The following is a 21484-nucleotide window of genomic DNA, read 5'->3' as shown; positions in this document are numbered from 1 at the left end:
TCGACACAAGGGTAAAGCTCATAGGAATAACACTTTTAGAAATCCTGAAGAAGTCTACCATAAGTGTGGTGGCAATGTGCACTTCGCACGTACCTGCCATACTGCAAAGCATTCTGTGGATCTGTATCAAGCCCCCCTCAAAGGAAAAAAGTGTCGAAACTAATTTCATTGATTACGCTAATTCAATGAATATATTTGATCCAGTATTTGACTTATTAGGTCAATTGAATATAACCCATCTGGATGTTTTAGATTTTGTTGCGGAAAGGGAGAATGAAGTATATTGGTCCGATAAATCATTTTTATGTTTAATGTACTATTGCTTCATTGTCAAAACTTGTCGTTTAAAGCTTGTATTTCAATTCAATAGAGTGGTATTGCAATTTCTTTTTATTATGAATAAATTATTTTTAACTCGAATTGTCTTACTCAGAAAGCATGGATAAAAATTAAGGTTGTTCTCAAAACAAGAACAATGGCGGAGATATTTGTCTTGCAAACTTTCCGACCACGAATACAATACTTTGAGATCGAAAATATTTCTCAAGCTTGATGCTAACAAAAGTAAAGCTAACAACAATATCAGGCTAATCAGATGTAATTGAAGGCTCAGGGAAAGCCCAGGTCATGTTACCAAATGAAAATGGAACACACAAAATGCATTATACGCTACTCGATCTATAAGAAATTTTTTGAGTTTTAAATATCTACGTTTAAATAGATACCACATTGAAATGAAAAGTACATATAACGTGGAACGTCTATGCATTGCCTCCAATGATACCCAGAAGCATACATTGGAGAATTTGTGTGGTTTATCGAGTGGATTGTATTTACATAATAAAGACAATTGAAGTACATACTGTCATGAACTAGAAGTTTATTGATCCAAAAATTTACATGCTTTGGCATGACCGTCTAGGTCATCTAGGATCCATCATGATCCGTAGGATCATTACAACTCTAATGGGCATCCATTATTAAGCAGACATATTACTATGTCAATGATAATCGTTGCAAGGCTTGTTCTCAATGGAAGTTGGTAATTAGGTTATCACAATCAAAGATTGATGCTGAATCTCCATCATTTTTTCATAGAATTCAACGGGATATTTGGTGGCCTATCAACCACCTTGTGGACCATTGCGATATTTTATGGTTTTGGTTGATGCTCCTACCTAATGGCCACATGCTTGCCTCTTGTCTACTCAAAATGTAGCTTTTGAAAGACTTCTTGATAATTATATTTCAAGCACAGTTTCTAGATCATCCTATTAAGTCGATCCAATTTGATAACAATGGTGAATTTACATCTCAAACTTTTGATGTTTATTGCATGACACTAGGCATTGATGTTGAACACCATGTTCCTTAGGTCCATATTCCAAATGGTTTAGCAGAAGCATTTATCAAGCGACTTCAATTAACTACTCGCGCTCCGCTCATGAAAATAAAATTGCCAGTTTCTACATGGGGACATGCCATCCTACATGCTGCATCATTAGTTCGATTGAGACTTAATTGTCAACTATCAATACTCCTAAGTACAACTCGTGTTTGGGCATCAATCAAACATTTCACATTTACGAGTTTTTAGTTGTGTTGTTTATATGCCTATTACATTGCCACAACGTACTAAAATAGGACCTCAGCACAGACTGGGAATTTGTGTAGGTTTTGATTCACCATCTATCATTAGATATTTGGAACTCTTGATGGGTTTTTACAACTCGTTTTGCATACGGTCACTTTGATGAGACAATTATCCCGCCGTTAGGGGAGAAAAGACTGTTCCTGAATAACGATGAGAATTAACATAGGATGTACCCACCTTGTCTCATTTCGATCCACGAAGCACTCAATGTGAAAATGAAGTGGGAAAAATCGTTCATCTTCAAAGTATTGCTAAGCAAATGTTAGATGCATTTAATGATGCAATGAAAGTGATAAAATCACATATACCAACTGCAAATGTGCCTGCAGGAATCGATGTCCCTATTAGACAAAACAAAGTGGTAGCAAATGATTCATTCGATGCACGCCTGAAGCATGGTAAACCCCTAGGTTCAAAAGATTCAGCTTCTTGAAAGAGGAAGATAAGGCACACCTAAATCTAAATGAAATCATTCATGAAAAGGAAATGAATGACGAATCCACAATTCATGAATTTGTACTTCCAAAAAAAGAAAATGTCCTTGATGAGACACACGTCCCTGAATAGATAAAAGTACATGAAAGCAAAGAAATCTCCATAAGATATACATGTAAAAATGAATTGTGGGATCGAAATGAAATAATCATTAATGACATGTTTGCATTCGCAGTAGCCATTGAAATCATATTAAGCGATGATATTGAGCCCCACTCTATTGATGAATGGAAACAGAGACAAGATTGACCTAACTATAAAGATGCAATCTAGGCATAATTAAATTCCTTGTAAAAGTGAAGTGTTTTGGTTCAGTAGTCCAAACCCCGCCCGGCGTGAACCTTGTAGGTTACAAATGGGTACTCACAAGAAAGTGCAATGAGAAAAAACGAGATTCCAAGATATAAAGCACAACTTGTTGCAAAAGTTTAGAATTGATTATGATGAGACATACTCTCCTATAATGGATGCAATTATATTCCGTTATTTAATAAGTTTGGTGGTTTTAGAAAAACTTGATATGCAGCTTATAGATGTTATCACTGCATATCTATATGGAGAATTAGATATTGATATCCATATGAAAGTCCTAGGAGGACTTAAGTTGCTTGAAACAACTAACAAACCACGAGGTATGCTCTTAATCAAATTAAGGCGATCATTATATATATGGGCTGAAATAATCTAGACGAATGTGGTATAATTGTCTCAGTGATTATTTGATCAAGGAAGGATATACAAATAATGTCATTGTCCTTGTCTGTTTATTAAGAAGTCAAATTCTGGATTTGTTATAGTGGCAGTATATATCGATGGCATGAACTTAGTCGAACCTCCTGCAAAGCTCACCAATGAACTTACTCGGAACTCCTGAAGCTCACCAAGACTATTGAATATTTGAAAAGCGAATTTAAAATGAAAGAACTTGGGAAAACAAGATATAGTCTCGGCCTGTAGATCGAGCATTGTGCTAATGGAAATTTGGTTCATCAATCAACTTACATTGAAAAGGTCCTAAAGCAATTTGGCATGGACTAGGCTTTTCCACTTAGCATGCCAATGGTTGTTCGGTCTCTTGACATTAAGAAAGATTTATTTCGCCCAAAAAAAGATGATCAGATGGTTCTTGGTCCATAAGTACTATATCTTATTGCAATAGGTGCTTTATTGTATTTAACACAATGTATTAGACCAAATATAGTTTTATCAGTCAACTTGTTTAGTAAGGTATAGCTCTGTTCCAACAATTTGACATTGGAAGGGAGTTTAAGAATTTTTATGATACCTGCGTTGGACAACAGACATGGGCATCCTCTACTTCGAGAAACCCACAAACGACTAGAATCTTGTTAGATATACAGATGCCGGTTTTCTCCTCGATCTTCATAAAGCCCGCCCACAAACTGGATGTGTTCACATATAAAAATACATCAATTTAATGGCATTCAACAAAGCAAACATTAGTTGCTACATCTTCCAATCGCTCGGAAACACTTGCTCTACATGAAACCAGTCGTGAATGTTCTTAGTTAAGATCAATGATCCATCACATCTGGAATTCACATTGTCCACCTTCAAAGACAGACACTGTTGTCCAAATAAAGGTCAGATTCATCAAGGGCGATATGACTAAACACATATCTCCAAAGTTTTTCAGTGCACATCAGGGAGATACACATCAGGGGAATGATGTTGATATGGAGATACACATCAGTCAGTCAAATTGAAGAATGATGCTTACCAATCAGTCAAATTGAAGAATGCATAATCATAGGGAGATACACATTAGGGGAAACATCTAGGACACATGCATGCTGTACTTTTTTTCTTTTGACTAGGATTTTTCCCATTGGATTTCTCTTATCTAGGTTTTAATGAGGCAACATAAACATACTTAACACTATATCAATTATCCAAGCAAAGTTGTATTCTTTTTCCTTCGCTATGGTTTTTTCCCACTGAGTTTTTCCTAGCAAGGTTTAATGAGGCAAATGATGTTGATATGTGGGCATCCAAGGGGGAATGTTGTGAAACTTAGTAAATTAGTAATGCCACATATGTAATGAAATGAGGAAGCAAACCAAATTAGACTTTGGTGGCAACCTTTAAAAGTCTTAGGTGAAAAGTCCTAGGGTGGTGATTTTCCTTCATGCATGTAGGGTTGTGTCGGATCTAAACGCCTATATATAGAAGTATGTGCATTTTGGGTCCAAACAGTGTGTAACCTCATTACAACACATAAGATCAAGAGTAAAAGTAATAATACCAATATCCCTCCCCTCTCTTTAACTACATCCTTTGTGTGATACAATTACGAAAATAAACAGTATGATACATTGCATCCATTTCATTTCTATCTCTAACAAATGTTATCTCCCTTCACTTTTACCTATTTATAGCAGACATAATATTATTTCTGTAGTCTTGAAGTAATGGCCATCCCAGAGTCAAAGGAAGACCATTTCACAGTCAAGCAATGGCAGTCCACCGAGGACTGGAGCATCGTAAAATGGTGACAAAAGAAGGGAAGCAAAAGAAAAGCCTCCTAAGAAACATGCTAAAGGCAGGCTTAAATAACGCAGGGTTATCATAACCCATAAATATTTGCACGTACATTAGAGAAGCTTAAATAATATATGCTCATAGCTTAAGTAACGCAGGTATATGGGAAGCAAAAACAGGCTTAAATAAAAAATCCACTAAAACAATGAAAATATGAAGTCTTATCTCATGAGAAGTTTTTGAAACATCGATCTCATGTTGCATTCGTCAAAATAAATTTTCTCAATTAACATGTTTGTAGTTTTATTGGTTAGGAAGTGTTTTTAGTTTCATTAGTTAGGATTTTATTCAAAAACGAAAGGTGAGAGAAGTTTTGAGGGTTGAAGAAAATAAGTAATACGTTAAAAGGCATTTGAGGTGTATTTAGATTTTTTTTTTTATTATTTTAAAAAACCTTATAAGGTGAAAGGTGTCATTGCATGGTAGGGTATATAATTAATTTAATATTAAATTTTAATACAAGGTACATTCAACATTATGTGGGATACTAATAGAAAAAGCCATTAAAATAGTAATATATGATACAAAATTTAGTTATAAATATAAATATATTAAATGTACTGTTTCTAATGCTGGGTGGATCTATTTGGAAATGGTTAAGTATTTTAATTATAAAATTTGTATGTTGAATGTAGTTATTTTATTATGGAAATAACGATGTGGATAAAAATAAAAGAACATTGGTAAAATATTAAAAAAGAATTAAGTTTCAATCAATAAAATACAAAAATAAGAGATGTGAACATAATTTCTCATCAATAAAACCTATTTGGAAATTGAAGTATGCTAGTCAAGTAACGTGGCATGTCCAACTTAGCTGTTACATAGGGTAATATAAGATTCTGGTATAATAATGCGGTACGAGATTGTAGTATAATAATGTGGTACGAGAAACCGATCCAAGTCAACAAAGTCAACTCCCAATCAGATCCATACAGGCTTGGCAAATTGGCAAACAGATTTAAATAGCTGACAGGTGACGACAGGCCAAAGATTTCTTCCTAAAGTTATTGCAGCTTAGAAACCTGCAATCAAACGCGTAGACTTTCTACTCCCTCTTCTCTCTTTCTGTGGATTTCAACTTTCTCCGATCCAAACACATGCCTCTCGGAACGCTTCAAGTTCTTCTCGTCGATGCCAAGGGCCTCGACAACAATGACTTTATGGGTAATTATTATCTCTCCCCACTCTGTCAATGTTTGTGTAATATTTTTATTCATATATTTCTACATGCTATATATCCTGAATCTTCCATCTTCCACTTTAGTTTATGCTGATCATTTTTCTGTATGTATATGTAGAAACACATATATATGAGAAAATAATTTCTGGGTTGCTTTCTGATGCATCTGTGGATCTCTACTTTTTCCCAGTTTTGCACTTCTGGATGAATGCTTTTGCCTGATTTTTCCATACGTGTGTGTATATCGGTATATGTATATTTGTTAAATCTTTGATGCCGTAACACAAAAGAAAGAATTACTGAAAGTTTCTGGATCATGTTCTCATTGTGTGCGCCTATATATATACATGTGTGTGTATCAGTGTGTGTGTGTGTGAATATGTACACACACACATATATATATATATATATATATATATATATGTATATGTATATTTGTTAAATCTTTGATGCAGTACCACAAAACAAAGAATTACTGAAAGTTCTTAATCCATTTTCTTAGATCCATCGTAATTTTAAAGTGAAGCAGAAAAGATCTATCTATTTTTCACTGTTTTTCTTTCTCGTCAGTAATATTTATGTCTACTTGATTTACCTTCCTGTTTGACATGTGGGTGATTTGGATTTACTTGTCCTATAATTCATCAAGTGTTAGCATAACAAAAACATGGTTTGTATCATCATTGGGGTTGTTTACGAGTGCTCTTCTAGCTAGCCAATTTCCATATCAGTAGACATGTATCCGGTTAAAGCTGGTTAACTGTCTTAAGTTGGATCGAGATTTTTGTACGCGATTTTGGAATGTTTAGAATCTGTCTGCATTGAATTTCTGAACCTGCTTGTTATGTATGTACTAATGGGTTGAAGCTTTATGATGAGCAGCTGACATGGATCCCTATGTCCTTTTAACTGTAAAGACCCAAGAGAAGCAAAGCACTGTGGCCTCAGGTAAAGTTCCATTCTTTGTCACCTTTTCAGCGCATTCCTTGCAGTAAAGATTGAGTTATTAAAAACTTGTGCATGCTGCAGGGCAAGGATCTGCACCAGAATGGAATGAAACATTTCTATTCACCGTCTCAGATGATGTTTCCGAACTTCATTTGAAAATCATGGAGAAGGATAACTTCAGCGCGGATGATTTTGTCGGAGAAGCAACGTGAGTGTTTCCCTTTTTTTCATCCTTTATTTTGTATACTGTCACTCGAAAGAAGTTTGCACCCTGTTCTGTCTGGTGCTGGCTGAGTCTGGTTAACGTATGTGTGGGTGTGGCATATATGCAGCATTTGTTTGGAGCCAGTGTTCAGTGAAGGAAGCCTTCCTCCCGCTGCATACAATGTTGTCAACAAGGACAAAGAATTTTGCGGAGAGATCAAAATCGGACTCACATTCACTCCTGAGCCTGAGGTATTACTACTGCTCAGTCTGCTCATTTCGTCTATTTGTTTCGTTTCTGCATTCGCGTTTACTTTTTTCAGACTCTGGAGCGTGTTTTACTTCACTGTATTCTTGGTTGCAGAGAAGCAACGACTTTCCTTCTGGAGGGTATGGTGAATCTGAGGAGAGCTATGGCGGATGGAAACAATCGTCTTATGGGGAGGAGTAGGGCTGTATCGGATGAGGAAAGAGAAGCTTCAGTGATGTTGGAGGTTTATGTTTTTTGGTGTGTTTCAGTGTTTAAACCTACATATTTATGTGCCTCAACTTGTTTGATGGACTGAAATCATCCGTTAAGTTGGTTTTGATTTCCATTGTTTTTGTAGTTTCGTTGTTTGATTGCTTTCAAATTTTTTCTTTCGCCGACATTCTTAGTCAGCACAGGACAAAATTCTGAACAAATAAGTTGTCACACATTTTGGATCATCCTTTAATACCCTAATGTTATCATACAACATAAACTAGTTTGAATACTAATCCAAAAGCACTTTGGATCGAATCAGATTGAAACAATCTGTCCATTTTATTCGTTTTTTTAACGGCCTAGTCGGCCTCTCATGCTGAATGCATACGAGACTCAAATCAAAATACCAAACCAAAGTAAACTCAGGATTAACCAAACTGGAAAATGCATTATTCTGAAGAGACCAGAGTAAATAGCAATCCGACAATCAACAGAAAAGCTAATACTCCGCACCTTGCAGACACGAATGAATAGCCTCGGAGGCTTATTCTTTCATAGCTTCTGATGCTTCAAGGGCACCAGCTTCAATGCTCTTCCCAGCCTCACCAACTTCGGTGTCCTCCCCGGTATCATTGCTTTCCATAGGGTTGGCGGTTTCCTCTAAACCATTGCTTTCTTTACCTAGAGGAGAAGGTGCAATTAACAAATCATGAGGAAGAAACGAGAAACGCGATATGCTACTAAGCGAACTAATGGTCCAGCAACAATGCATTCTAGATAAAATATTTTATTTTCTGTAGAAATTAAAAGACACCGATGTAATGAGTAATGTACAAGCAAAAGCATTTATTTTTTAATGTTATCACATGCTCTTTAACTAATATATATCTTCAAGTTTGAGTGCAAGAGCAAGACAACTTTGACGATACGTGCAAAACTTAGGAACAAATTAAAGGGTCCTTGCAGTTCAATCCTATTAAAGTTAAACAATTTCCTACAACATACTACAGAGAGAGGAGGTTTCAAACATTGTGTAGTTCAGAAATTTACCCGGATTCAGAGGCGGTGGCCTTGAGCTCTGACCGCCAGAGTTCCCCCTAGCTGCAGAGCTAGGTTTGTTCCTCATCCTCATGCGTTTCCTCTTTAGTTTGTTGATCTTAAAATCCTACAAGAGGATATATGACTAAGTCGATGTCCGACAGTATAGGGCTTCTACATAATTTCATGCAGTACAAATGGAGGAAGGTTCCCGTAAGTAACAAAAGAAAAGCAAGCCCATCAAGTCCCACAGATATATTATGAACAGTACAATGAAGATTCTCAAGGTAGCAATCATTACAATATATGAAAGACGTGAAAATATGAACAAAGAAGACTAAATATTTATAGAAGCAAAGCAACAATGATAAAACTCACCGGCACATATATTGAAAGCTTGTTTTCCTTCGCATAGTTCACATATCTCATAAGATCTTCATATGTTGAAAAATGTTGACCAGTTGTAGGACACAAGTAGTGCTATAACATCCAAACAAGCAATCCCTCAGTTCTGAAACCAGTTGAAACACCAGGGCGGACACAAACATTAAGAAAAATAGCATGCCATTCTAACAAACATTTAAGAAAAATAGCATGCCATTCTAAGTAAAATAACTTCTATATTTTAAGCCAAGAACGCAGAACGTTGTCTACTGCCATTTCATCTGGTGTGGAAAGGCTAACTATGCCACACCAATTACTGACTAGATAAACCGGTAAAGATAACCCAAATACCTTGACTAACAATATTTATTTGTAACATCAATGTTAAGAAATGGGCCGCAAGCTAAATAAATGTTCATCTATTCACAAGCACAAGGACACAAGATGACGCAGAAAGAAATATCAAAACAATTACGCACAGTTATGGAAAATGCCAGACTAAAGACTCCCTTCAACATGGATAAAAGATCTTGTGATATTTATATGAAAACAGTAACATAAAGCTTCTGTTCAAACTGTAAAAAATGGGTTATTATACAAAATGGTCCCTGAGATTTGCATGATCAATAGAAATGGTCCCTGAGATTGAAAATCAATAGAAATGGTCCCTGAGATTGTCCACCTTCCATGATTTTGGTCCTTCCATTAAAAACTCTTTGGGCAATTTTCAAAGCTTCGTAACTCAATCAATTCTTAACCAAATTCGACCCATAATATATAGAACAAGATTATACATATTTGGAAGCCCAATGATTGCCGGAGATGGCCGGAAAATAGCCTGAAAGGTGACTGGTCCGCAGGAAAACTGGAAAACTCGCCGGAAACTGGTAAACTTTAAACGTTCATAACTTCTTCAATACTCAACGAAATTGAGTGATTCAAAAACGAAAATCATACTTCTCGACGAATTGAAGAGAATGGTATCTTTCTTTACTGCTAACTCGCTATGTTTTGGTCGGAAAACTGCTCGAAAGTGGCTAACTCGAAAATGGTTAGCCACTTTCGAGCCGTTGTCCAACCAAACCACGACGAGTTAGCCTTTGAAAAAGGTATCATGCTCTTCATCTCATCAAGAAGTATTATTTTCGTTTTTGAATCACTTGATTTGGTAGAGTAGTGAAGAAGTTATGAACATTTAAAGTTTACCCAGTTACCGGCAAGTTTTCCAGTTTTCCCGCGGATCAGTCACCTTTTAGGCTATTTTCCGGTCATCTCCAGCAACCATTGGGCTTCCAAATAGGTATAATCTTATTCCACACTTTCCTATCTTCATTTTGATATATTATGGGTTGAATTTGGTTAAGAAACGATTGAGTTAAAAAGCTTTGAAAATTGCCACAAATCGTTTTTAACGGAAGGACCAAAATCATGGATGGTGGACAATCTCAGGGACCATTTCTATTGATCATGCAAATCTCAGGGACTATTTTGTATAATAACCCGTAAAAATTTGATGGCTTAGAAGCCCAGCGCCATATGACTAAAGATAAGTTACTTGAAACTCCATAACTTTGAAGAGTGATATTAATGCACAATGGCAAGACGTCCATCAAAGAAAAAACAACCAAATACAGCGCCATCAAACATTCAAGAAGCAATCCAACATGCATGTTTTAATTAACGCATAAAAGTATTGTGCAGTAAGATTTAAACCAATTAGCTAAGTCAATCTAACACCAAATACAAAATTCACTTCCAAATTTACTAATCTTATGAAGATGAAATTCTATGCTAAATCATAACAAGAATATCAGAGATATAAACGAGATTTTTGTTCAGTAAAAATGCAAATGCGCTTTTGGTTAAATAGAAAATTAAATTAGGTTTCAACTACTAGGAGTTCATAGATCTATTGTGCAAAAGTTGAATTACTTCAGCTGTCAACCCACTAACAAAAATGAAACCTATTGCAACTGTAAAGGAACTAGTGCCGGTAATAGAGATATTGATTCTTATTACTGGTAAAAAATTCAGATCTAAAACCGAATAAGATAATCAGCAGCGTAAATGAGAGCCTGGGAATCAGGTGTTTAATTACCGAGGTTTTGGAGCCTTCATCCTTCAATTCCCATCCTTCAGGAATTGGCTCTTCCAAATTCTTATCTTCCATTGATGTTTCCGCTCACCAGTGCTCTGAATAAACTCCCTTCTACTTCCACTCCGCTAGAGGGTCCTTTTAAACCAAGATTTTGATAACAACGAGGCATTGCGATGGCAATTTGATAAACAAAAAAGATGCCTTCGAGTCCATGTGTTCCCATCTTTTCAGTGTATTTGGACGAGGGTCCAAAACGTAACTGAAAATAGAAAGAATTAATTTTTCTGTAAGAATATATCAGAACAACTGGAAATGACAAACTAAAATGCATACCATTCACAAGAAAATTCAAACATTTAAAAGGGGGGGATGGATGCAAGATAACAGCGAAAGTACTACCAAAAACGATTAACCATTTTGAAACATCCACACTTTTTCCTTGTGACATTTGATTTCAGAAATCTGACAACTTATGTGCTGTGTACCAAATATGCATATAAACAAAACCAAGCACATTTCTGACCTTAAACTGGTTATCAACAACGAAAAGAATCAAATTCCGATACTTTGAGCCCAGTACAAAATTAGAAGATATGAGTAGCTTAATTGGTGCACAAAAACAATAGAATCCATCGATGTCAAAACACATTTGATTTCTTATATGAAACTTTCTTTTCAATAGCAATTCTTACACACGCCCACGCACACATGAACTCACACCTTCGTATCTCTGCCCTCAAGAGAGCTATAACCTACTGGGGGAGATACAAAACCCTTTAATATGAAGTAGTTCTGAATGCTACTTGCCATTAGTCTTAGCAGCTCAATACCATCGAAAAACAACACAAAACGAAATAATCACTCCATAATAGCTGCATTGTTTTGAACTTCCACTACATAAATGCACAAACTAAAATTCCTTGTCCCGAGAAATAACGACGAATCGAACAACACCAGAAGAAGATACATCATCATAAAGAAGATAAGAATTGCGAACTAAAGTCCGGAATCCGGATTAACAACCTAAATTCAAACACCTTTTGCCTCCAATTGGAATAATATAAAACCCTACCAATAATGGGAACAAACAGACCCAACTTGAAAAATAAAACATATACATCATGCAATCAAACAGAATGAAAGATACATCAAACTTCCATATATGTAAATATGCTCTAACAATAAAATACACACCAAAACTAAAATAGTAACTAAGATTTTTCCCCCACACAATTTTTCCTCTCTTTCTCGATCAATTAGAAACCGTTGGCCACCATTTTCTCGGCAACCAAAAAGAAAAATAACAACTAATACAAATAAAATCGAAAGGGTTCGGCTCTACCTTCGGAGTTCTTCTTCGTCGTCTTCCTTACAGAGATTGCTCCGCAGCTTTGCTTTGTTGCCAGTTGAACGACAGCGGTGAAATATTGGGTCGGTGGAGTATCAAAACAAACGAAAAAACGACACCGTCAGGTCGGACTGGCAACAGGGAAGGTGCGTGGGGCCACACTTTGTAAAACGGTGTCGTTTTTAAGCTGCAGTCATTGGGTGTAGAGGTGTTAAACGGACCGGCCCAACCCAGCCTTACCCATTTAAAGCACGTGTGTTGGGCTAACAAACTTAATAAGTACCACGGATTGATCTATCACATTTCTTTTCTTCTTAACGAACCATATTTTTTACACTAACTGGGAGGGGAATGAGCTAGTAATAATGTGATTCAAATTCTCCTTTAACGAGAATCGAACCTAAGTCTTCTCACTTTCAAGCTGTTGAGGCCCATAAATGTCACAAGCAAGGCATCAAGCCTTGAAGCCCAATTGTCATGCAAGCCTCTATTAAAGCCCAAATACATGCAAAGTTGCGGAATCGAGGAAGAAATATATTTACAAACATGTCATGCTACGATAATTAGACCAAATCACGCATGCCTATTTATCATGCTACTCACTATTCATGTTGAGATAAGTCCAAGTCACATGGCGGGGGGCTGGTCAAGTGAATCGTGGTGTAAATGGTTACGGAAGTTTATTAGGCCTACATTGAGTCAAGATTGTAGAAGACTTTGGGCTGCTTGGGAACTCAAAAGTCCAAGCCCATAACCTTTGTATTCCACGCGGGTAGGTTTGAGAGAGAACTAGCCTAGTTTGCCTCTTTCCCTACCAAGCGAACCCTCTTAGTTAGGACTAAACTAGATTCCCGCATTAAATTCACTCTAAGCCCATCAAGTTAGGCATTTAATGCAGACTTTCCCTTCTTAGCTTGCACAGAAAACCAAGGTGCGAAAGCCATAAGGCACGCTACTTGAAGTAGCGTCTACGGAATGCTGGCCTGGGAAAGCCACTCCTCCGGAAGAAGCATAATGCAGGTTTCAACAATATTACTAACTTACACCAAAAGGAAAATAGTAGGAGAGCTAAGGAGAAAAGAAGGGGAAGACTAAGTCAAAAAAGGAGATCCATTTGAAGCCTAGAGAAAAAACCTTCACTTACAAAAGGAAAGGATGAGCCATTAAGTAGAATGAGGGAGAATATAGATAGAACCAAGAAGCACCACCCAGGAAACATATCCAGAGAACCCCATTAGCCCAAAAATATCCTTTAAACCTCAAGAATCATCATCCATGCAACCTTAGTATTTCCCACAACATTCCACTAAAAATCTCAGCCATCTTAAACCTTGTTATCACCCTAGGAAACCCAGATTATCTACCAGAAAACACCACGCAACCATGCCAACTCTCCCTCTCTCTTTCTCTCTCACTCTCTCTCAACATGCTAAACTGATGAACTTCTAGCTTTCACACTATGCCTCACTTGAGAAAGCCATTATTTTCTTAATCATGCTATGTTCGAGTCATTGATCTAACCAAAATATTTTCTAAGACAAGTTAACTCTTTCGAGATATTCCAGGACTTGGTACAAAACCGAACCAAGGGAGACAAGAGGACGTTCTCAAAGCCCAAGTCCACCTCGACCTAAAAATCCCCCAACATAAGTGAAGAGGAACACCACAAAAGTATAACACGGCCCATAACTCTAGCACATTTAGGTACAGTTTGGTGCGTCTAAAATGGGTGGAATGCGTTGTTCCATGGGATGAGTTTTGGGTGAATTTTGGTTCCGCCTCACCCCCCTGGAACGACTCGTTCCACATCCGTGGAACACAAAATTATAACATTTTAAGACAAAAATACCCCTTATCTTTATCAATATTTACACCATCCAAAAAACAAACCCTAAAATTCTATCCTCTTCGTTCCATCTTCTCTGCCTGCCACCACCTTTTCCCATAGCCTTCCTCCTCATCCTGTCTCGTAGCAGCTGCATCTCCAGGTTCGATCTCTATCTTCTCCCGTAGCCACTGCATCTCCAGGTTTGTTTTCTTGATCTTTCCATGGAAAATTTCAATTTTCTGGGAAAATAGGATGTTTATGAGAAAATAAGTTAGTTTTCTTGGTTTCTCTGGTTTAACTTATGCATGGGAAAAAGAACAAAGTCTGATTTTTAAGGTTTATTATGATTTTGGTTTGTAAAGAATTGGATCTGGTTCCGAGCTGTGCAATTTAGTGGGTTCGGCTGTGAGCTTGGCTTTGTATGATGGAAAAAGTTGGTTCTTTAATCTGGGTCTTCCTCCTTTTATTCTTTCTAAGTTCAATTTTAGTACTTCAAATTTTTTGATAATTTTTTGAATTTGAGTTTTTGGGTTGCTCTTAAATTGGAGCTTTCGTGTTGGATATTTTGGTTTTTTTTTCCCTTTATTTTCTGATGCAAGCACTGTTCCATTCATGCAATTTTGGCTTCTGAAACTGGGTATTCTGCAAAATTTCATCAATTTATCAATTGGGTTGTTCTTCTTTTGTGATTTCGAGAATTGGGTTGTTCTTGTTTTGTGATTTCAAGAATTGGGTATTTAGTGATTGCACATTGTCATGGTTTTTTCACTATTTCAGAAGCAACTGATTAAGTTGGATGTGATGCTGCTGAAGCTGCAAATCGTCGAGTCTTCAGAGTAAGCGAGTTTGTAGATCCATTTTGTTTTGATTCTTATATAGTGTGATAATATTTTGGGTTAGATGTTTTTTGGAGTGGATTTGAAGCAAAGGTGAGAGAATGTGATAAGCGAAGTCTTTCTTTTTTTGCTTAAATGCTTTAGATTTGGTGGAAAGAATTTGCTTCCTGAATTTGAAAGGCTTTGCTGTATTAGTTGGAGTTATAGTTCTGCAGGCTTTGCTGTATTAATTGGAGTTATAGTTCTGCAGCAACAATCTCTAAGGATTTCGTTGTTGGCTAACGACACGGATATGTATACGGCGATACGACACGATACGACACAGGGACACGTCAAATTTCTAAAAATGAAGACACGATACGTCAAGGATACGGCAATTAAAAATATATATAAATAAATAAATATATCTAAAATATTATAAAATAAACATTCAAATTTATTACTCAAGTTTAAATTTATTTCAATAAACTCCTAACAGTTAGAAAGATAGTCCATCCAACAAGCAATTAGTCTTCAAACTTGAAAAGTTAAAATGAAAATCCAAACAAAAATTAAAAAAAGCAAAGTCTCATTCAACTTCCACATTCGTGATGTCTTCTCCAGTAACTAAAGTAGTCTCCAATGACGGTTCATCAAGTGAAAGGTTAGCTATTTCAAGCATCCCGACACTTTCTTCACCCAAGTTTTCAAAGCCATCTCCTCCAACATCCCACAATTGAGTAATACCTTCCTTGTAGGTTGAGCTATTCCTTGATAAAAGACAAAGATTATTATGCACAAATACCAAATCCTCAGCTCTTTGTGGTGTAATCTTGTTCCTTCTTAAAGAGTGAATAAAACTATAAGTGCTCTTTCTTTCACAACAAGAGGAGGAACAAGGTTGTCCAAGTAGCTTCAACGCTATGGATTGGAGACTAGGTGTAGAAGCTCCATGGACAATCCACCACATCACTGGTTCGAAATGAAATCTATCATTCATAGAATCAATAGCTCCAAAGTCATTCAAGCACATAGAGAACGAGGCATACTCCACATTGATATTTCTTCTAATTTCCTCATTGGAAAAGTATCTCTCAAAGCACTTTTTCCTTTCAATTGTAAGTTCAACATCTCGGTGTGGAGCAAGATGACTAGGGTCTTCTTGGAGCCATTCTGAACTATAATACCTAAAATAAAAGAAATAACAGTTTAAAAATGTACTCATAAAGCTAAAAATTAATCTAGAAGAATTTATAAGTAAGTTAGCAAAATCATTACCTTGGATTTAATGAATGTGCCAAACAATGAAGTGGTGTGCTACTTTTAGTCCATCGCTCCAATAAAATACGATACACCGCATGAAAAAAGCTGCTTTTTTCATGTAATGCCTTGCGCTCATTCCTGTATATAGCAGCTTTCACCTTTTCAATCATAGCATCCCACCACTCATACACCAAGTGAAGACAAGGTTTATCTGTGTCAGCCATTCTAATAACCTCATATATTGGAGCTGTAAAGAAAAAAATATAATCAATCTTCTCCCAAAAATCCTCATCCAATATCTTTTGCTTCACCATCATTGCTTTAACCAAATCATCTTCTTTGTACAAAGCCCAATTCGGGCTAATCACCATTTGTTGTAAACCTTCCTTTATTTCCTTAAATCTTCTAAGCATCACAAGTGTGGAAGCAAATTTGAAAAATTTAAAAATTAGGACAACTTATAATTAAATAAGGAAAAAAAAAAAAAAAAAGAGTGGAGAAAACAAACCTTGTTTCGGCAATGGAAAGTAACTTTAGTTTGCAATGTTCATTAAACATGGACAATCTCATGCTATGGTTCATAATAAAATTTTTTATGGACCAAGCATCACTAGCAATAGTGGAAATCCAATTGCAGTCATCATAGGAAACTTATGTTTGTTTCGGAGTACATATACTCTTCAAAGCAAGATTAAGAGTGTGAACAACACAGGGTGTCCAAAAGATATGGGGATAGTGGGCCTCAATAAGTAACCCAGCAGCTTTACAAACAGGGGCATTATCAATGATCACTTGAACAACATTTTCATGACCAATTTCTTTAATAGCTTCTGTAAGAAAGTTGGCAATACAATGCTTGTCTTTGTATTCACCTTCACAATTAATTGCTCTCAAGAACATTGGCCCACTTTCACAATTGCCATAATTTTAATAAGTGGTCTCCTTTGAGCATCTGTCCACCCATCACTGCAAACACTTACACCTTTAGTGCTCCATGTGCGCTTGATTGGTTGGAGGCACCGCTCAATGTGACTCTTTTCTTGTTGCAGAAGAGTAGTTCTCAGTGCGTTGTAACCTGGTGGAACATACCCTGGAAGTGTAGAAGCACGAACATATGAGTTCCGATAGTGCGGATTTCTTGCAAGGTTAAATGATAAGCCACCTGTATAAAACATCCTTGCAACTTCGGCATCACATTGATCTCGAGCCTCCTTGTTAAAAGCTTTACTGAGAGGCCCACTTGTTCCTTTTCTCTTCTTTGGATCAAGATTTTCTTCAGGTAGATCATAACAGAATGAACCAGTATTGGGCAACGAAACATGTTTAGGAGCAGAACTCTTCAACTTGTATTCACACTCTCGAACTAACTTATTCATTTCCGCAAGAGTTTCATCAATAACCTTGTTGCAAGGTGCGATCCCATTTCCAGACATTTTTAACAAATGAAACTTGATCCTAGAGTAGGATCCTTTATAAGTTTTTTGACAATAATTGCACTCAAATTTAGTATTTCCTCCTCCTATATTTCCCACTTTTTCAAGCTTTTTGACATACTTCCACAGCGGAACATTATAATTTTCAACAATCTCATCCAGATTAGCATTATCATTCACATGATTATCAGGGTGATTCATTTTCCTAAATTAACAAACATATAAACAATAAAAGTCAATTCATCGTATAATCGTATAGACAAAGACTAATACATGAAAAATTTATATTAACTTAAGAAATAAAAAATGCATCATGAAAGCATATACATAAAATATTATAATCTAAATATCTAGAACACTGTATTCCCAATTTACATAACAGATTAAGCTAAATATCATGAAAGCACAATAATATCTAGACCAATGTATTATAATCTAAATATGATGAAAGCACAATAGTATATTATAATATAATATATAAAATACAATAATAATATTATATACAAAAAGCAAAAGGGGCTTTTGGCTTTTCCAATCTACATAACAGATAACTCATTGAATCAGTCAAAGCAAAAGGCCTTTTAGCTTCGAAATTAAAAACAGAAAAGCAGGCTTTCCTTTCAACTGCAGAGATGGGTTCTGCTTCTGGGAATCAGATTGAGCTTCAAAATTAACATAGTGAAAACGAAGTCAAAAGCTCTTACCAGCAGTTGCAGACGGAGACTATGGAGACGACAAAGCAGTTTGACAGAGACGATGAAGCAGTTGGACGGAGACGACGGAGCAATTGCAGACGACAAGTCTAATTTCTGAGGTTCGAGTGAAGAAAAATAGGTAAATCATTATTTTATACCCAAAATCGTTTTGGGTTTTAGTCAAACAATCGTTTCAGTTTAGCTAATTGGAATCAATCACGATTCTGTGCGAATTTCTTGATTTATTTTTTATTTTTTTTCTTCTGATCATCCTCTGATATATTTGGAAACGTATCCGAAAAGTGTGATACACGTATCTCGACAGTATGATACACGTATCTCATCAATAAACAATGTATCCCTTCATTCCGATATGTATCAGGCTCGTATCCACACGTATCCTATGCGTATCCGTATCCTTGCGTGTCAGATACAGGATACGCTAGCTGTTACCCGTGTCCATGCATCATAGTATTTAAGGCTTTCATCTTATGTTTCGTGCAATTTTGAAGAGGATTCAAGGTGGGTTTTTGATGACTCTGTAAAATTGTAATTATTCGTTGTAGATGAACACATTGTAATGTGCTAGTGGAGGAGTTGGAGAATTGAACCGTAGATGGAGCGTAAGTGGTTGTGGAAGAAGAAGTCTTCTGAGAAGAGCTCTGGAGAAACTGACAGTTCAGGTTCAATATCTTCACACTCTGAGAGGTACCCCAATGAACAGGTAGGTAGCTGAACCCTGAGTCACACAAAAATTGAGTTCAATTTTAATTTTGGAAAGCTTGCATACATTTGCTCTCGTGGAATTGAACTCAGTAATTAACCTAAATGGTCTCTTTTGTAAAAGTTGCCCTTGTCTTTAACCATGTCAGACATCATGTAAGTTTGTAACTGCTTTTGCTAGGAGGGAAGCATGCATGTGGTTTAGCAAAAACTATGTGAAAGATTGTGACTTGCAAGCAGTCTTACTAGTGTGTGTAATTGTAAAAGATGGTTTGTTGAAGTTTATTTGGTGTTCTCATATGCTTATCTCTCCTCCTTGTATATGGGAGTTCTATCGTTTAAGTGTTGAATGAATTACCATTTGAAAAAAAACAAATAAAAAATAATAAATAAAACATGATTTGAAATTATCACGAGATTGGTCATTCATGGCTTGTTGATAAATTTGTGTAGTTTTTCTATTTTACGATTACTTACCAATGCTCTTTGCTTTTCGTTTTATAGGTCTCCATGTATGTTGTTGCAGCACATTAGATTATCTTAAAGATCTAGGCTTGTCCCAAATAGCCTTTTATTAGATGAATACTCAAGAAACATGAAGTTATTGCTTTAGGCCATGGGTCTGTTGACTGATATGTACACATTAGTATGGCTCTACAAACACATCAGCATGAAGGTTACACATCAAATTGTAGGAAGGCTGTTATCTGTTGGGATTTGTAAGGATATAAGGAAGTTAATTGGTTAGTAGCTTATGAGTGAAGCAAATAATACTTGTATAAATAACAAACACCTCTCTCTGTAATTCAATCATTGTTCAAGGAATACAATCTTTAGTCATTCACTTTCTCTCTCTAAGTTCTCTGCCATTGTTTTTCGTTTTGCTTCTTCTGCCATGTCTTCAGCCAAGAAATGGCATAACATATCTTCAGCCATGTGCTACTGTAAAAAATATATCATAGATAAGCATATATGTGTTCAAATATGAACAAGTTCAAAAAAAAAAATGTCCCGTCCCGTCCCACGCATAAACATTGTACCAAACAACAAACGAAACAGAGGTAAGTTAGTCATTCAATCTTTTGGTTCTGTTCCATCCAGCGTGTTACCAAATGCAGAACGGAACAACCGTCCTGTGCATACCAAACATAACACATAATCTCCATTCTGTCCTGTCCTGTTCCATCTCATTCCGTTCCGTCTCGTCCCGTTTGCATACCAAACGGTACCTTAGGGGTCGTGTCACTAATCGGGCAAGTCACCCTAAGCCCGACACGAAGCAAGACTTATTTAAAAAAAAGCACGGTACAATCTAATCCCATATAAATAATAGCACGACATGACCCATAAAACAAGATTTGTGCCTTAATATTTATGTTGTTGGAATATCCAACATCCTTCCAAGTTGGTATTGGAGTTTCACTCATAACACAACATTTACCAGTCTCTCTCGCAACAAAATTTGGAGAAAAATTTACAAATTTGACAGACTAGTTTGCATATTTCCTTAAAGTACATTTGATCTCGAACCAAATTGAAGGTCCGATTCCCATAATTCCACCACTAAATAACCAAGTGAAGTCAATACATTTCCACTTGCATTGTGGAAATTTTGGTTTTGTTGGTCATCTATTGCCTCAGCTTGTAATTTACTTATTAGCGTACATTTTTGTTAGCGTAATTGAGATGAACTGAGAAAGCATAATTCATATTCAATTGAAACAAAAACAGTGAAAATGCATCAAATACAATGTAGTTAATAGTGTAACACATTTTGATTTAGTTTATTAATTAACCAAACACATTAGTTAAGATGCAGGGTGATGGAAGGTGTTTGAAGAAACTCTTTCACGCTTTTAATTGAGCTACTAAAGAATGGCCCACAAGAACGGAAATTCTTAGGGTAATGCTAGAGAGGCTAAATTTGCAAACTAAATGATGTGTCAGCAGTAAGAATGAGCACATTTATCAACACTCAAGTAATAAACCAATCATCAACTTCCATGTCCTTTAGTTTCCATTTTATCTACAAATTGAGTCCTCCTAACATTACCCAAATTGTTAATGCACATTGTTAGTTGTGGGAGAGATTTTTTAGTTTGCTGGGACATAGTCTGGTATACAATGTGTCAAACTATAAGTGGTTGGATATTTGAAAAACAAAAAATTTCAACCATTTATATTATGACATTTGATGTACCTACCGTATTTTCGGCTCACTGAATTTTTTTTTTTCAATGGTGGAGCTAAAGTTGTAGTTTTATAACTGGGGTCATAATAAATAAGCTTCCAAAAATTGAGTCCAGGCTAAGATAAATCATAAAGGATTAGCTCGGGCATTGTGTTT

The 21484-nt window shown here is 36.2% G+C and overlaps 3 protein-coding genes and 1 long non-coding RNA gene across 7 annotated transcripts; 2 read left to right on the top strand and 2 right to left on the bottom strand.

The window, feature by feature from the left end:
• Positions 1–5663: 5663 nt before the first annotated feature.
• On the top strand, positions 5664–7642 carry LOC137735400 (elicitor-responsive protein 3). Of its 2 annotated transcripts, none has more exons than XM_068474827.2 (5): positions 5664–5878; positions 6777–6842; positions 6924–7050; positions 7175–7298; positions 7411–7642. In XM_068474827.2, the coding sequence occupies exons 1-5, from the start codon at positions 5812–5814 to the stop codon at positions 7495–7497; spliced, it is 471 nt and encodes a 156-aa protein (XP_068330928.2). In that variant the 5' UTR covers positions 5664–5811; the 3' UTR covers positions 7498–7642. The 2 variants fall into 2 exon arrangements, with proteins under 2 accessions (XP_068330928.2, XP_088552439.1); XM_088696313.1 differs by having other exon boundaries at positions 5670–5878; positions 6762–6842.
• A 159-nt stretch (positions 7643–7801) lies between these two features.
• Positions 7802–12505, bottom strand: LOC137735401 (uncharacterized). Its single transcript, XM_068474828.2, has 5 exons — positions 12375–12505; positions 11033–11291; positions 8929–9030; positions 8563–8677; positions 7802–8193 (listed from the first exon to the last, which is right to left on the bottom strand). The coding sequence occupies exons 2-5, from the start codon at positions 11102–11104 to the stop codon at positions 8057–8059; spliced, it is 426 nt and encodes a 141-aa protein (XP_068330929.2). The 5' UTR covers positions 11105–11291; positions 12375–12505; the 3' UTR covers positions 7802–8056.
• Positions 12506–14158: 1653 nt separating this feature from the next.
• LOC137735507 (uncharacterized) lies at positions 14159–19995 on the top strand. 3 transcript variants are annotated; one of them, XR_015963924.1, is made up of 4 exons: positions 14159–14408; positions 14986–15044; positions 18981–19138; positions 19642–19995. It is a non-coding gene; the product is annotated as an uncharacterized LOC137735507 (long non-coding RNA). The 3 variants fall into 3 exon arrangements; XR_015963925.1 differs by having other exon boundaries at positions 14310–14368; XR_015963926.1 differs by lacking the exons at positions 14159–14408; positions 14986–15044 and adding an exon at positions 18278–18553.
• LOC148695779 (uncharacterized) lies at positions 15555–16883 on the bottom strand. The gene is made up of 3 exons (XM_088697765.1): positions 16795–16883; positions 16302–16718; positions 15555–16210 (listed from the first exon to the last, which is right to left on the bottom strand). The coding sequence occupies exons 1-3, from the start codon at positions 16866–16868 to the stop codon at positions 15613–15615; spliced, it is 1089 nt and encodes a 362-aa protein (XP_088553891.1). The 5' UTR covers positions 16869–16883; the 3' UTR covers positions 15555–15612.
• Positions 19996–21484: the final 1489 nt, after the last annotated feature.

This window comes from Pyrus communis, chromosome 7, assembly GCF_041283825.1.
Source record: "Pyrus communis isolate YQ-2024b chromosome 7, ASM4128382v1, whole genome shotgun sequence".
In the NCBI taxonomy this organism is placed as follows: Eukaryota; Viridiplantae; Streptophyta; class Magnoliopsida; order Rosales; family Rosaceae; genus Pyrus; species Pyrus communis.
Note: the sequence above shows the minus strand (reverse complement) of the source record. Positions and strands in the feature narration are given on the sequence as shown.